The 14,727-nt window shown below is 35.3% G+C and overlaps 1 protein-coding gene across 2 annotated transcripts in view; it reads right to left on the reverse strand.

Moving 5' to 3' along the window:
* The window catches only part of CCDC7 (coiled-coil domain containing 7), a 438,580-nt gene that overhangs the window by 367,280 nt on the left and 56,573 nt on the right, over positions 1-14,727 (reverse strand). For both annotated transcript variants that reach the window (XM_033208742.1, XM_033208741.1), the window contains exons 11-12: positions 4,719-4,749; positions 4,192-4,281 (exon numbers count right to left, since the gene is read on the reverse strand). In XM_033208742.1, coding sequence (XP_033064633.1) covers positions 4,192-4,281; positions 4,719-4,749 — 121 coding nt within the window. The remainder of the gene's footprint in view (positions 1-4,191; positions 4,282-4,718; positions 4,750-14,727) is intronic.

Raw genomic sequence — 14,727 nt, forward strand, 5'->3', positions numbered from 1 at the left:
GCACACCAACATGGCACATGTATACATATGTAACAAACCTGCACGTTGTGCACATGTACCCTAGAACTTAAAGTATAATAATAAAAAAAAAAGAAATAACACCAACCCTATTAAAACCATCCCAAAAAGACAAGAGGAGGGAATACTTCCAAACTCATTCTACAAGACCAGTATTACCCTGATACCAAACCTAGACAAAAGCTCTTCAAAAGAGAGGCCTATATGCCAATATTTTGGGTGACTATTGATTTAAGAATTCTCAACAAAACACTAATAAAACACATTCAACAATACATTAAAAGGATCATTCATCATGACCAAGTGGGATTCACAATATGCAAATCAATCAATGTGATACATCATATTAACAGATTGAAAGACAAAAACCGGGCCGGGCGCGGTGGCTCAAGCCTGTAATCCCAGCACTTTGGGAGGCCGAGACGGGCGGATCACGAGGTCAGGAGATCGAGACCATCCTGGCTAACATGGTGAAACCCCGTCTCTACTAAAAATACAAAAACTAGCCGGGCGAGGTGGCGGGCGCCTGTAGTCCCAGCTACTCGGGAGGCTGAGGCAGGAGAATGGCGTAAACCCGGGAGGCAGAGCTTGCAGTGAGCTGAGATCTGGCCACTGCACTCCAGTCCAGGCGACAGAGCGAGACTCCGCCTCAAAAAAAAAAAAAAAAAAAAAGAAAGACAAAAACCATGTGATCATTTCAATTGATGCTGAAAATGCATTTGATAAAGTTCAATATCCCTTCATGAAAAAAACCCTCTAAAAACTGGCTACAGAAGAAACATACCTCAACCATAATAAAATCCACATATGACAAACCCACAGCCAGTTTCACTCTGAATGGGAAAAAACTGAAAGCCTTTTCTCTAAGATCTGAAACATGATAAGAATGTCTACTGTCATGACTGTTGTTCAGCATAGTACTGGAAGTTCTCACTAGAGCAATCAGATAAGAGAAAGAAATAAAGGGCATCCAAATTGGAAAGGAACAATTCAAATTATCCTTGTTTGCAGATGGTATGATCTTATATTTGGAAAAATCTAAAGACTGGCCCAAAAGAAAAAAAAAAAAAAAACTCTTAGAACTGATAAATTCAGTAAAGTTACAGGATACAAATCAAAATACAAAAATCAGTAACATTTCTATATACCAACAGTGAATAATCTGAAACAGAAATCAAACAACCAATCCTATTTACAACAGCCACAAATTAAACACCTAGGTTTTAACCAAAGAAGTGAAAGATCTCTACAAGGATAACTATAAAACACTGATGAAAGAAATTGAAGAGGATACAGAAAAATGGAGAGATATTCCATGTTCATAGATGGGAAGAATCAATATTATTAAAACGTCCATACTACCCAAAGCAACGTACAAATTAATTGTAATCCCTATCAAAATATCAATGATAGTCTTCACAGAAATAGAAAACAAATCCTAACATTTATATAAAATCACAAAAGCCCCAGAATAGCCAAAGCTATCCTGAGCAAAAGAAATGAAACTGGAGAAATTATATTATTTGACTTTAAATTATAGTACAGAGCTACAGTAAACAAAACAACATGGTAGTTGCATAAAAGCCAATACATAGACCAAAGGAACAGAAAAGAACCCAGAAAAAATTCCACACACCTATAGTGAACTCATTTTCAACAAAGGTGCCAAGAACATACAGTGGGGGAAAAGACAGTCTCTTCAATAAATGTTGCTGGGAAACTGGATATCTATATGCAGATGAATGAATCTTGAACCCTATCTCTCACCTTACACAAAAACCATATCAAAATGGATTAAAGACTTAAATCTATGACCTCAAACTATGACACTACTCCAAGAAAACATTGGAGAAACTCTCTAGCACATTGATCCGTGCAAAAATTTCTTGAGTAATACTCCACAAGTAACGGTAACCAAAAAATAAATGGACCCATGGGATAACATCAAGTTAAACAGCTTCTGCACAGCAAAGAAAACAATCTACAAAGTGAAGAGACAACCCACAAAATGAGAAAAAATATATTTCCAAACTACCCATCTGACGAGGGATTAACAATCAGAATATAAAAGGAGCTCAAATAACCCTATAGGAAAAAAATATCTAATAATCCAATTTAAAAATGGATAAAAGATTTGAATAGATATTTCTCAAAACAAGACATACAAATGTCAAACAGGTATGTGAAAAGGTCCTCAACATCACTGATCATCTAAGAAATGCAAATCAAAACTACAATGAAATATCGTCGTGCCCCAGTTAAAATGACTTTTATCAAAAAGCCAGGTAATAACAAATGCTGGAGATGATGTGGAGAAAAGGGAACCCTCGTACACTGTTGGTGAGAATGTGAATTAGTAAAACCACTATGGAAAACAGTTTGGGGGTTGCTCAAAAAACTAAAAATAGAGCTACCATACAATCCAGCAATCCTACTGATATGTATAGATCCCAAAAAAAGGAAATCAGTATATCAAAGAGATATCTGCACTCCCATGTTAGTTGCAGGTCTGTTTTCAGTAGCCAAGATTTGGAAGCAACCTCTGTGCCCATCAACATACGACTGGGAAAAGAAAATGTAATACTTATATACAATGTAATACTATTTAGTCATAAAAAAGGAGATTGTATCATTTGCAACAACATAGATGGAACTGGAAGTCATTATGTTAAATGAAATAGGCCAGGCACAGAAAGACAAACATTGCATGTTTTCACTATTTGTTGGGGCTAAAAATCAAAACAATTGAACTCATGGAGATAGAGAATAGAAGGATGGTTACCAGAGGCTTGGAGTGTGAGCAGGGAGTGGGGATGGTTAATGGGTACAAAAAATATAGTTGTAAAGAATGAGTAAGACCTAGTATTTGATAGCACAACAGGGGGACTATAGTCAATAGTGATTTAATTGTACATTTAAGAATAACTAAAAAAGTATAATTGGATTATTTGCAACACAAAGGATAAGTGCTTAAAGAAATGGATACCCAATTGTCCATGATGTGATTATTACACATTGTATGCCTGTACTAAAATATCTCATGTACCCTATAAATATATACACCTACTATGTACCCACAAAAATAAAAAAAGTTTTTAAATGTTTTAAAGAATGGGTAAGAGTATAACCTACCAAATGAGCACCAAAGTTTCCATGCATTAAACAAGAAAACCTTGTTGTATCCTAGATCATACATTGAAGTTCATGCAAAAATCATTGCTCTCTAGAGCAGAATTAGAGACAAAACACCTAAAGAAACAACACAAGGAAGCAAAACCAGAAACTGGTGCAACATCCTCAAGTCATCTAAGAAGCTCCAGTGTTTTTTCAACATGGCTCTAACAGTATGTGATTAGCATGCTGCAAAATTCTCACACTTGCTCAGACTACTCAGTTCTTCAACATGACAATTTACTATTTTTAGTTATTTTGTTCCAATGTTCTATTCCTACTTGGCATGATATCTAAAGGAAAACTATTCCTAAATCGAACATATATGACAGCGCTGATCTTATATTTGACACCTATGTAAGACTACTGCTTCTCTAACTGATCAAATAGCAAATCTCCCGTATGATTTCTGCTTCCTCCCCTAGTAAGGAAGAAATATCAAGCAACCAACATTACTGAATTTAGTATTTTTCCTCAACCATATATCTTAAGTTTTTAAGTGGTTAATAAAAGTTCACTTTTAATGTATTTGACTTTATTGTCTATAGTGTGAATTTGTAAGCTCTCTAATGATGGCAAAGAGAACAATAAAATACAAGAGGAAACAAATTTTCCTTTACCCTTGCATTTCTATTTCTATTTACTCTATTTGGTATAATGAACTGGGATACACACATTACATAATTGTAGAAAATACCACGAAATGCATTTACAATATATTTGAAAACTAATTTACTGCTAGTTTAATAAAGGTAAATATTTGGCCTAGAAATGTCTTTTCAGATGTCTAAATTTTATCTGTTTTTTCATGGCATCCTTTTGGTTTTGACACCTAATATGATAATTTAGAATATGGCATAATTTTATTTTTTAAAGCATAGCTGCTACAAATTATTAATATTAAAAACATATTATATAACATTTAAATATCTCTTTGATTTCTATCCTAACATAATAACTCGTCATGTATATGCCATTTTCAAACACTAAAATTTTTCCAACCTCTGTGTCCTTCAACTTTTGTAGTTCATTTTCCAGCACCAACTTCTCTTCTGATAACAACTGAAAATCACGTTGTATCTGTTTGTATTCCTAAAAACAAATAATATTAGTAATAATGAAGAGTAAAACTCTCAATGTAGAAAGGTTTATTCAGATATTTAATTATTAAAGTAAGAAAGTCTTCATTAACTCATGACAAGAATGAAACATTGATATCAGTATGTACAGTGAGACAAGAATTGGAGCTGAAAGACATAAAAGAGCTACAAGTGTCAAGGACTGGAACTATTCAGATGACTGTAGGACATTACAGTTTAGTATTTCAGAAGTGAATTATTTCTGAGTGATAATGAGAGTAAAATGAACAAAATAGACAAGGCTTTCCAGTTCACATATGCATAAAAATATTTTAAATAAACTAAGTAAGCATTGGAGCTTTATATAGGATTATGTATCCTGACAATTTCTAGAATCTGTTAAGAACTCAAGGACAAAGTGTAATTTCAAATTGAGAGCACTATACTTACAGCATTTAACAAAACTTGATCATTTACAGCTCTGAAAAATAAACCAAAAAAGTATGTTTATAATTGTACATTTATATTTTAATTTATGTAACATACATATTTTCTTTGTAAAGATTTTAATACAAATGAAGTTTAATGGACACTTTGATTACAACTTCATAAATTTAATACTCTCCCTAGAAATATTATTGAATCACTGTTACCTTTCCAGGACTTGTTCTATGATTTTACACAATACTGCATGTACCTTTTCCATTCTGTAATTTTTATTAGTGGATTGGATTTCAGTTTTCTTTTTCACATAAATGACATCACTGTATATATTGTTCTCAACTTACTTTTTCACTTAACATAAAGTCTGAGATTTCTTCATATCCATAAACATAGATCTTTCTCAGTTTTTTTAAGTGCTAATGATTATTCCACAGCAGGAGTTGGCAAACATATTTTGCAAAGAACTAGATAGTAAGTATTTTAGATTCTGCAAGCCTGATGGTCTCTGTCACTATTATTCAATGGGTATGGCTGTATTCCAATTAAATTTTATTTACAAAAATAAGTTTCAGGTTAGGTTTGACATTGTTCCACAGTTTGCTGACACAGTTTGATGACATTGTTCCACAGTATGGATAAACCATAGATTATTTGGGCCACAGTTTGCTGACATTGTTCCATAGTATGGATAAACCATAGATTATTTTTGACAAGAGTTATTCATTTATTAAATCAGAATTTATAACAGCTCTATTTAGGTATAATTAATATATCATACAGTGCACATTTTAAAGTATACATTTCAATTTCTTTTAATATATTCACCAACTTGAGCAACCATCACCACTATCTAATTTTACTACATCTTATTTACCCCACAAAGGAACCCCAGACACATTAGTAGTCACTCCTAATTCCTCTTTGCAAATACCCAGCCAGTAACATACTTTATCTCTCTAGATTTGCCTATTCTGGATATTTGACACAAATAGAAGCATATAGTATCCGGTCTTTTGAAACTGGCTTCTTACATTTAGCAATGTGTTTTCGAGGTTCTTCCCTATTATAGCACGTTATTACTTTGTTCCTTTTTACTGTAAAATAACATTCCATTATAAGGATATTCCACATTTTATTTATCAATCACTTTAAGGACATTTTGTTTGTTTCAACTTTTCTGCCATTATGAATAATGCTATTATGAACATTTACGTACAAGTTGTTGTGTGAACAGGTGTTTTCATTTATCTCATGCGTAAACCTAGAAACAGAATTTCTGAATCATATGCAGACTCTGTATTTAACATTTTGAGGAACCAGCAAACTGTTTTCTAAAGCAGATACATAACTGAAATTCCTATTAGTAATGTATGATTGATTATAGCCATCCTAGGGCGTGTAAAGTGGTATCTCATTGTAGTTTTGATTTGCAATTAAAACTAGTGACAGCCAGGCCCGGTGGCTCATGCATGTAATCCCAGCACTTTGGGAGGCCGAGGCAGGAAGATCAACTGAGGTCAGAGTTTGAGACCAGCCTGGCCCACATGGTGAAAACCCATCTCTACAAAAAATACAAAAATTAGCCGGGCATGGCGGCAGGTGCCTGTAGTCCCAGCAACCTAGGAGGCTGAGGCACAAGAATTGCTTGAACCTGGGAGGTGGAAGTTGCAGGGAGCTGAGATCATGTCACTGCACTCCAGCATGGATGACATAGCAAGACTCTGTCTCAAAAAAAAAAAAAACATAAAAAAACAAAAAAACCTAGCAGCTAACAATGTTAAGTATCTTTTCATGTGATTATTGGGCATTTCTATATCTTCTTTGGGGAAACACCTATTCAGATACTTTGCCTATTTTTAATGGAATTATTTATCGTTTTATTATTGAGATGTAAGAGTTCTTTGTATGTTCTACTAAGTACCTTAGCAGATATATGATTTGTGAATATTTTTCACATTCTATAAGCAGTTTATTTCATGTTTTTGATAGTATCATTTGCAGTACAAAAGTTTTTAATTTTGATAAAGTTTATCTATTTTTTTTTTGTTGATTGTACTTCTGATGTCATATCTAAGAAACCACTGCCTAACCCAATGTCACAAAGATTTACTCCTATGTTTCTTCTAAAATGCCTATAGTTTTACCTCTTAAATTTAGGTCTTTGATAATTTTGACTTTAGTGAATGGCAAAAATAAGTAATCCAGCCTCGTTCTTTTGCATGTGGATAACCAGTTGCCCAAGTACCATTTATTATAAATTAAAGACTTTTCTTTCCCCCATTGAATCATCTTACCTTGAAAATCATTTGTTCATAAATGTAAGGGTTTATTTGTGGACTTTCAGTTCCATTCCATTGCTCTATATGTCTAGCCATATAGCCACATGTCTAGCCTTATGCCAGTAACATTTTGCCTTGGTTACTGTAGCTTTGTATTAAGTTTTAAAATCAGTTAAGTGTGAGTCTTCTAACTTTGTTCTTAAGATTACTTTTGCTATTCTAGCTTCCTTGAACTTCCACATGAGTTTTAGAATCAGCTTGTCAGTTCTGAAAAAATGTCAGCTGGAATTTTGAAAGTAATTACACTGAATCTGTAGGACAATTTGGAAAGTATTGCTACCTTAAGATTATTAAAGACAGGTATGGTGGCTCACGCCTGTAATCACAGAACTTTGGGAAGCCAAGGCAGGAGGATCACTTGAAGCCAGGAGTTTAAGACAAGCCTAGGCAACACAGCAAGACCCTGTCCCTACAAAAAAAATTTTTTTACATTGCCAGGCATGGTGGTGCATGCCTATAGTCCTAGCTGCTTAGAAGGCTGAGGTAGGAAGATGCCTTGGGCCTAGGAGTTAGCAGCTGAAGTGAGCTACGATTGCATCACTGCACTCCAGTCTGGGTAGAATGAGACCCTGTCTCTAATAAATAAAATAAAAAATATTAAGTTTAACAGTCTATGAAGATGAGATATCTATTCATTTCTGTAGGTGTAGGAAGGAATCTACTGTGCCTATTCTAGCCACTGTTAGTCCCTGGTATTCTATGGATTGTGGCAGAATAAATCCAATCTCTGCCTCCATCTTTACATTAGCAGTCTTTTCCTCCATGTTTATCTGTCTTCTCCAATTCCTATAAGGACATTAGTCACGTTAGATTAAGGGCCCATTCTACTCCAGTATGACCTCATCTCAACTAATAATATTGGCAATAACCCTGTTTCCAAATAAGGTCACCCTGAGGTAGCAGGGGGTGAGAACTTCAACTTATCTTTTGAGGGGATACAATTCAACCCATAACAGCTAGTGTATAGAAATACAAATTGTTGGCTGGGCACGGTGGCTCACGCCTGTAATCCCAGCACTTTGGGAGGCCGAGGCAGGAGGATCATGAAGTCAGGAGATGGAGACCATCCTGGCTAACACGGTGAAACCCCGTCTCCGCTAAAAATGCAAAAAATTAGCCGGGTGTGGCGGCGAGTGCCTGTAGTCCCAGCTACTTGGGAGGCTGAGGCAGGAGAATGGCGTGAATCCCAGAGGCGGAGCTTGCAGTGAGCCGAGATCTCGACACTGCACTCCAGCCTGGGTGACAGAGCGAGACTCCGTCTCAAAAAAAAAAAACAAAAAAAAAAGAAATACAAATTGTTTTTGTTTATCAATCTTATATATTGCAGCCTTGATGAATTCATTCCTTACTTCCAATAGGTTTTAGCAGAACTCAGGATGTTCTAATATCTAAAATCATGTCATTTGCAAATGGAGGTAGTTTTACTTCTTCCTCACCAGTGCAGACACTTTTATTTCCCTTTCTTCCATAATTGCCCTTGCTAGAACCTCTACTATAATGATGAACAGAAGTGAATGCGTTGTCTTTTTTGTGATCATAGGGAGAAATTATTCATTCTTCACCTCTGAGTATGATGTTGAATGGGGTTTGCAAATGGCCTTTATCAGGTTAAGGAAGTTTCCTTCTCTTCCTGGTTTGTGGAATTTTTACCACAAAACGATGTTGAATTTTGTCAAGTGCATTTACTGAATCTAGTGAACTGATGTGATTTTATTCTCCTTTATTTAATCAATATTACATATTATGTAAATTGATACCTGCATTTTAAATCAACCTTGCATTCCTAAAATAAATCCCCCATGTTCATCATATGTAATCTTTTTTACACGTTGTTGGATTCAGTTTGCTAGTCTTTTGGTGAGGATTTTTGTGTTCATATTCATAACACGTATTTATCTTCTTAAATATATTTATTTTCTTGTGATTGTCTAATTTTGGTATCAGAGTAACACTAATCTCACAAAATGAATTGAGAAGTGTGAACTCTTTTATCTTTTGGAAGAGTTTGTACAGGCCTGGTATTAATTCTTCTTTAAATATTTGACAGGATTAGAAAGTGAAGTCATCTGGCCTAAGCATTCCTTGGTGGGAATATGTTAATTACTAATTAAATCTTTTCACTACTTATAAGTCCAGCCACATGTTCTTGTTCTTCTTGATACAGTTTAGTTTGGGTCTTTCTAGAAATATATATCATCTCAGTTATCTAATTTGTTGTCATATAGTTATTCATAGTATTCCTTTATCATTCATTTACCATAGATTATTGAGCCATACTCCTACTAACAAAAACAGGTTCTTTCTAGTTTTGCTGACATCACACTGATGCAAAAAATTCCTTTTATATGCTTTCTTGAGCATATTGTACTCCTTTCTCGAGGGTAGATAAAAATAGATTTGTGATATAACATGGCATACACTTTTGTTATTACTAAACTGTGCTAAATTGTCCTCAGAAGTGGGAAATTTCTATTACACTAGCATTGTAACAGTATTCATTCCACTACCTCTCTGCCAATAGTTGATATTAGAAAACTTCTAAATTTTGTAGACAAAAAAGTCATGGCTTTGTCTTACATCTACCCTGATCACAGTGAGACTGAGCATCTCTTAAAACGTTTATTGGCCAATTTTTTTGTCTTTTTCTTAGTTACCTCTTTATATACTTTGCCTATTTTTCTTAGTGTTTTTAGGGAGTTACAGATTCTTATTACTATTCCTTTTTTCTATTGTATGTGCACAAATCTTTTCTCCCAGTCTATTGCTTACATTTTAACTTTGCTTCAGGTGTTTTTAGTTTTGAGAGTTGAATTCCCTCCCTTTTTATGGTTTTATTTTCTTACCTTTAGGTCTGTAATCAATATTAGCTTTTTAAATGATGTGAATTCAGAATCTGTCATTACTTTTTAACCACATGGATGCCTTTACCTTGCCGATGCCCTATCTAATCACTAAAATTCATTCATGAATGTGAATTTGCCATGTTAGAATTATTGTGATTCCAATTCTGACATAACTATTTGTGATGCATGCAGTTGGGCTAAAGACACTTTGAAAGGCAAAACAGCCTATTACCCTCACTTGTAATGTCTATGCCTCCCTAGAAAAATGTCATGATGTAATTCTTAACAGGACTGCTTTCCTGTCCAGACCACATGATTCAGGTAATGTACATTGTTCTTATCTAACTTAACAACTTCATCTCTAAGACTGGACACTAGTTCTAAGCATTCTGTTCACCAAAAAGGAATCATATCTTCACAAGCCATACTACAAATCAATATCTAATTGAGATCTCAATTTGTCCCACAGTTACAGAAGATTTTCAAGGCCCTCTAGGTCTATGCCCTTTTATTTATTTATCATTATGCACAGGTGAACAGCTAGACAATGCACTGACAATATCCTGAAGAATATGTCTATTAGCTCCCCCAAAGACCAGAATGATTGTCCTATCCTGCTACTATGTAAATTTATGCATAATAATTTAAGAAAGTCCTAGTTTCTATATTTTATCCTGTACTTTTAAATCACTTTATTGGTATGTAATTAGTATATAAAAAGCTATACATTTTTATTGTATCCATCCCAATGAATTGGGGATATGAATATACCCATGAAATTATCATCATCTAGGCCACGAAGAGATCTTCACCTCCAAATGTTTCCTTCTGCCCTCATTAATATCATAATTGTTTGTCATGGTTTCTGCTGATGCCATTGTTACTAAGAAAAATTAACAAAACACCTACCCTCTTAGAAAATTTTAAGTATACAATGTAGTATTGTTCACTATGGGGATTCTGTTATATAATAGATCTACAAACCTTATTTATCTTGGAAAACTGAAACTTTGTGCATTTTAGCCTACACCTTTTCAGCTCCTAAATTATTTTGCTTTCTGTGCCTGGATTCTTTCACTTAACATAATGCCTTCTAGGTCCATCCATGTTGTCACAAATGGAAGGATTTTCTAATTTCTTAAGAGTGAATAATATTCTGTTGTATGCATAGGTACATTATATCCATTCATCCATTATGGATACCTAAGTTGTTTCCAGATTTTGGCTACTGCAATGAACATGCGAGTGCAGATATCCCCCTGACATATTGATTTAAATTCCTTTGGATACATACCCAGAAGTGGCATTTATGGGTCATATGGTAGTTCTATTTTAAATTTTTATGCACTTCCATACTGTTTTCCATAATGGCTCTACCAATTTACATTCCCACCAGTAGTGTTGAAGGGTTCCCTTTTCTCCACATCCTTGCCAAGAATTGTTATATCATTTTTTCTTAATAACAGCCAACCTAACAAGTATGATGTATTATTTCATTGTGATTTTGATTTACATTTCTCTGATGATTGGTGATATACAGTACCTTTTCCTATACCCACTGTATATTTGTATGTCTTCTTTGGAAAAATATCTATTCAAGTCCTTTAATTACTTTTTATCATCTATTCAGTTTTATATTAACCCATTATTATCAGACGTATAGTTCAGAAATATTTTCTCCTATTCTATAGTTTTCCATTTCATTTTATTATTTCCTTTTTTAGGCAGGACTTTTAAATTTGATGTAATCTCAGTTGTTTATTTTTGCTTTTTTGTCTGTTTTTTGGTGTAACATTCAAAAAAATCATTGCCTAGACCAATGTCATGGAGCTTATGTCCTATGTTTTCATCGAGGAGTTTTATGGTTTCAGGTCATACAGGTAAGTTTTTAATGCATTTTGAATTGATTTTGTGCATGGCATGAAAATCCAATATCATTCTTTTGCATATAGACATCCACTTTTCCCAGTATCATTTGTTGAAGACACTATCCTTTCCCCATTGCTTATTTCTGACACTCTTGTTGAAGATCACTTGTCCACATGCTTGGGTTTGTTTCTGCACTTGCTAATCTGTTTCATGGGTCTATATGTCTGATTTTATGCCAGTACCATACTACATTAATTACTGTAGCTTTAAAACATAATTTGAAATCAGAAAGTAAGGGCCAGGTGCAGTGGCTCGGGCCTGTAATCCCAACACTTTGGGAGGCTGAGGCAGGCGGATCATCTGAGGCTACTCAGGAGGCTGAGGCAGGAGAATCACTCAAACCTGAAAGGTGGAGGTTGCAGTAAGCCGAGATCACCCCACTGCAGTCCAGCCTGGACGACAGAGCGAGACTCCATTCAAAAAAAAAAAAATGCCGGGCACAGTGGCTCATGCCTGTAATCCTAGCACTTTTGGAGGCCAAGGTGGGAAGATCACTTGAGGTCAGGAGTTCAAAACAGGCCCGGCCAACATGGTAAAACCCTGTCTCTACTAAAAATACAAAAAAGTTAGCCAGGCATGGTGGCAGGCATTTGTAATCCCAGCTACTTGGGAGGCTGAGGCAGGAGAATTGCTTGAACCTGGGAGGAGGAGGTTGCAGTGAGCTGAGATCGCACCACTGCACTCCAGCCTGGATGACAGAGTGAGACTCCGTCTCCAAAAAAAAAAAGAAAGTAATGTGCTTCCAGCCTTATTACTCTTGCTAAAATTTGCTTTGGCTATTCAAGGCCTTTTGAAGTTGCATATGAATTTTAGGATTTGTTTTATGTCTGTGAAAAATGTCATTGGTATTTTCATAGGATTCACACAGAATCTGTAGATCACTTTGGGTACATGGACTTAATTATAACAGTATTAACTCTTCTAATCCGTGAATATATGATATTGTCCCATTTCTTTGTGTCTTCTTCAATATATCTTATATATTTTATAGTTTTCTGCATGCAAATCTTTTACTTTCTTGGTTAAATTTATTCTTAAATTAGTTCATTTCTTTTCATGCTACTGTAAATGTTTTCTTCTTCACAGTTATTGTTAGTGTGTAGAAACACAACTGATTTGGGGATGTTGATTTTGTAACCTGCAACTTTACTGAATTCATTTATTAGTTCTAAGAGTTTTGGGAGTGGCACCATTCTATATTTGATGGGGGTAGGGGAGGCATCCTTAGGGTTTTCTATTTATGAACTCATGTCATCTAGAAACACATGATTTTACTTCTTCTATTCTGATTTGGATACCTTTAATTTCTTTTTCTTGACTAATTGCTTGGCTACTACATTGGACTTCTGGTATGACATTGAATAGAATTGTTCAGAGTAGGCATCCTTGTCTTTTTCTTGTTATTTGAGAAAAAGTCTTCAACTTTTCACCACTGAGTGTAATGTTAGCTGTAGGTTAATATGGCGTTTTCATGTGGGGAACATTCCTTGTATACCTAATTTGTTGTAAGTTTTTACTATGAAAAGATTTTGAATGCTGCAAAATGCTGTTTCTGCATCTATTGAAATGATCATATGATTATTGTCCTTCAAAATGGTAATACTGAGCCAGGCACAGTGGCTCATGCCTGTAATCATAGCACTTTGGGAGGCTGAGGTGGTGTATCACCTGAGGTCAGGAGTTCAAGACCAGCCTGGTCAACATGGAGAAACTGTGTATCTCTACTAAAAATACAAAAATTAGCCAGGCGTAGTGGCAGGTGCCTGTAATTCCAGCTACTCAGGAGGCTAAGGCAGGAGAATTGCTTGAACCCAGGAGGCAGAGGCTGCAGTGAGCCGAGATTATACCACTGCACTCCAGCCTGGGCAACAGAGTGAGAATCCATCTCAAAAAAAAAATGGTAATAGTAAGTCCTTACATATAAATAATTACTTTGAATATATATATTTAAGTGTAAATGGATTAAATCTCCAACAAAAACATGTCAAGTGGCTGAATGGATTTTTTTTTTTTCAGAACCCAACTACATACTGCCCACAAAAGACCACATAAACTTTAAGAACACACAGGCCAGGTGCGGTGGCTCATGCCTGTAATCCCAGCACTTTGGGAGGCCGTGGTGGGTGGATCACAAGGTCAAGAGATCGAGACCATCCTGGCCAACATGGTGAAACCCTGTCTGTACTAAAAATACAAAAATTAGCTCAGTGTGGTGGTGCACACCTGTAGTCCCAGCTACTCGGGAGGCTGACGCAGGAGAATCACTTGAACCCAGGAGGCAGGAGTTGCAGTGATCCGAGATCGCATCACTGCACTCCAGCCTGGAACACACAAAAGCTAAAAGTGAAGGGATGGAAAAAGATACTCCATGCAAAGCAAAACCAAAAGAAGGCACAAGTGTCTATACTTATATAAGAAAGAGAGATTTTAAGTTTTTAGCTGTCTCATGAGACAAAGCAGGTCATTATATAATTATAAAGGGGTCAATCCATCAAGAAGTTATAACAATTTTAAACAATATGCATCGAGATAAGACTACCTAAATACATATAGCAACTACTAATAGATCTGAATCGAGAGACAGACAGCAATACAATAATAGCCCATGTACAGTAATACCCCATTTACAACAATAGACAGCTCATTCAGACAACAAATGAATATGGAAACATTGGACTTGAACAATACTTTAGGCCAAATGGACCCAATAGACATATACAAAACATTCCACCCAACAGCAGCAGAACCTACATTCTTCTTGAGTGCACATGAAATATTTCCCATGATAGCTCATGTGTTAGGCCACAACACATGTCTTAATATACTTAAGAAGACTGAAGTCATATCAAGCATATTTTCCAATGACAATAATTTGAAACTAGAAATCAACGACAGGAGAAAAAC

Source organism: Trachypithecus francoisi, unplaced genomic scaffold (genome assembly GCF_009764315.1).
Source record: "Trachypithecus francoisi isolate TF-2019V2 unplaced genomic scaffold, Tfra_2.0 Lachesis_group9, whole genome shotgun sequence".
Taxonomy (NCBI): Eukaryota; Metazoa; Chordata; class Mammalia; order Primates; family Cercopithecidae; genus Trachypithecus; species Trachypithecus francoisi.